Source organism: Diaporthe amygdali (genome assembly GCF_026229845.1).
Source record: "Diaporthe amygdali strain CAA958 chromosome Unknown NODE_135_length_3787_cov_100_750943, whole genome shotgun sequence".
NCBI lineage: Eukaryota > Fungi > Ascomycota > Sordariomycetes > Diaporthales > Diaporthaceae > Diaporthe > Diaporthe amygdali.
Genome location: NW_026517155.1, coordinates 1 through 2999, shown reverse-complemented (window position 1 = coordinate 2999; position 2999 = coordinate 1). Strand labels below are relative to the sequence as shown.

Genomic DNA, 2999 nt, shown 5'->3' with positions numbered 1-2999 from the left:
CAGCCAATATGATCCGAACCTATCGCTTCTACTATACAATACATATGTACCATCAAAAGCTCAAGAATGTTAAAGCCCATAATTGGCCGCCATGTCTGTGAGTAGAGTATCAAGACGTACTGGCGTCCCGTTGGTTGCAAACGGGCGATACGGTTTCCGTCTAAATGACGATATACATTGCTACGCATTGAGTTCCTATTCGACAGGTACCCGTTTTTTTTTAGAGCGGCCCGGGAGGTTATTGTCAAAAAATGCTATTGGGTCCCAACTTCTTGACAGATTGGAGCTCAAGTTTTCACCAACGAAATTACAGCATACGGTACAATACTGTACTGTACTATACAGGAACACACCGGACCGTTGGCTTTCCAGTTGTGCTGTGAGCCAGAAATAACGTGCAGCACTTTAACAACATACAGCAGCTGCGAGAGATCTATTTCGAACCAATCGATTGACATCGACATCCAATCATACAGTCCATGCTACTGTATAGACCTATTTGCTTCATTTTCGTCTGTGATGTCAGGATCAGACAGTTTGGAGCAAATTAAAGCGCCATTATTCTGGCAAATGACAAGAGTGCAAATGAACCTACACAGGGCAACAGTAAAATTGACCAAAGAATGAGTGATCTTATGGGTCAAAGTGGACAAGAATGATTCCTCCTGCCTCAGGCTCAGTAAGTGATTTTCAATATAAAATCCTTCGAACCAGAAAACGAATATTACCGCCGTCATCCGTCTGCAGACACTCCGCTCAAGAGACCGTCCTAAGCTATCCATAATGTCTATGCCCGTGTATAGCGGCACTGCCGCCTCAGACCTCCTTGGCTTGCCGAACAGCATCATCTACGTTGCTCTTTTTGCTACTAGTTTTGCCTTCATTCTCGCCTGCACACAGAATCTTCAATGCCAGCCTAAAGCTTGGGTAATGTCTCCCTGGCGATCCCCTGCCCAATTTGGAGTACTCAACACCATCTTCTTCCTCCTCAACCGTGAAGGTTTTCTTCGCGGTCTGTTGTGAGTGGCAGGCTCCATAACGGCCCAGCTTGTCCTTATTGACTTGCCAAGGTCTCGCCAGCGAGGCTCCCCGGCGTTCATCGGCGTCTGCGGATACGGTCTCTACGTGGCCGCGCCAGGCGAGCAGGTTTGTCAGCTGCTCCGGAGTCCGCATCTTCTCCCTAGCCCAGGGCTCTCAGATGCCCTCCGGAATTTCTTCGGCATGCCAACAAGGGACCTGCGCATATTCGACCACAGCCTCATATCGTCTTTTGAGGTAGCAGCAGTGCACAAGACCAACCATCCCGATCCATCTCGCCGGATTATAAGCCACCAGCGCAGAGACTTCGCCCTGTACTTCCAGGGTCGCCACCTCAGGGTTACAGTTGAACGGTTCCTAGCCAATCTGACGTGCAGTCTCCTCGACGACGCCAGTCTCAGTTGTCAGCCGAGCCAACTCCCTGACCTATATCATTTCTTATTCGGTCATCTCTTTCGCGCCGAGGTCCGAGCACTATACGGCGAAAATGTTTTGACTGTGTCTCCTTCTTTCTGTGAAGACTTCGTGAAGTTCTACGAAGTGTTCCCCACTATTGCCATGGGAATGTCCTGCTGGCTCTCTCCATCCTCCTCCAGAGCCCGCGACACAATGCTTAACAACTTCAAGACCTGGCGAGTAGTGTGTCATTCCAAGTCTGACATGGAAAGTATTGAAAGATCCGATCCTGACTACGAACCTGTCTGGGGAACTGCTTGTATCCGCAAGATGGTCAGAAGGCATGAGGACCTGGGGTTCTCTGATGATGGAATCGCCAGCGTCATGCTCGGCTACTTATTCGTGTAAGTGCCCATTACCCCGAGGGATGTCGTTTTCTTATGCGCAGCGTGTGGTTATTCCTCGTAGCACGATGGCGAACAGTATTCCAGCCACGTTATGGATGCTCCTTTACATCCTGCTTGACAAAGACCTCGCTTCACGCGTCGAAGCAGAGGTACGATGTGCCTTTTCAGATCCGTCTGGGTTGGATGTAGAGAAGTTGGTGGCATTGCCGCTACTGAATTCAGTCTATCGGGAGACATTGCGCCTTCGAATTGCAGGCGCAGTAGGCCGCAGACGTCCCGATGGGGACATGATTCTTGGCGGCTGCAAGATCAAGCGCAACACGCCAGTGATGTTTTCGAACTGGCTTGGAGGTGCAGACGACAAATTCTGGAATGGCAGCGCCGTTCTTGGACCCTACGGAACGCGCCCTGTCAATGAATTCTGGGCGGAGAGGTTCCTTGTCCGCCCGAACGCGGGGCTCGACGGCCGAGCCAGTCGCAGTCCGGAGCCAGGGCGGCGCCACACAGCCAATTACCAAGACCAGGGCAAGCCAGCCAAGGCAACCTTGGAAGGCTATTGGTTTCCGTTTGGGGGAGGGCCTTCGAGATGCCCCGGCGAAAGCCCGGCGAAATACATGATACTTTCTTCGGTGGCTGTAGTGTTAAGAAAGCTTCACATTGAGCTAACAGATCCTGCCGCTGCTGAAAGCGTCGGGTCCGACCACTGTACCCTGCCGTTCGGTTTGCATCATTTCAAAAAATCAATGGCTGTTCGTGTTGGTCTGCGGCATGATGCATCGGGTCACTAGGGCCGAAGAGAAACCGAAGGCCTTGGGAGACATTTAACGAGTAACTCGCGGCTACTTACGTCAAGCAGACTGAAGCTGAAACATGGCAATTGAAAAGTTCTACCCAGCCTTCAGTCCTCACCAACCACTCTCAATCAGGCTTTGATAGAGAACGAATGCGACGAGTTATGGCCATGAAGTTTAACAGCAATAGCGAGCTTGTCCCGCGTGCTTGGCTCAGCACGCGCTGGTTGGATGTCCAGTTCCAGCTAGGGTGGCGAGGGCCAGAGCCGTTTGGGGCAAGACAGTGAGTTCAACCTTGCGAACATTGTGAGTGCTCTGAAGGCTGACACATGACGAACCCGTGAAACAGTCTCGCATCGATTCGATC

At 51.3% G+C, this 2999-nt stretch overlaps 1 protein-coding gene across 1 annotated transcript; it reads left to right on the top strand.

Annotated features, from left to right (window-relative positions):
• Positions 1-783: 783 nt before the first annotated feature.
• Positions 784-2915, top strand: J7T55_010617 (uncharacterized protein; the record flags this gene model as incomplete). Its single annotated transcript, XM_053136371.1, has 4 exons — positions 784-1019; positions 1071-1838; positions 1903-2546; positions 2768-2915. Coding segments are annotated over 4 exons (1796 nt in total), but the record flags the coding sequence as incomplete, so codon positions are not given.
• Positions 2916-2999: the final 84 nt, after the last annotated feature.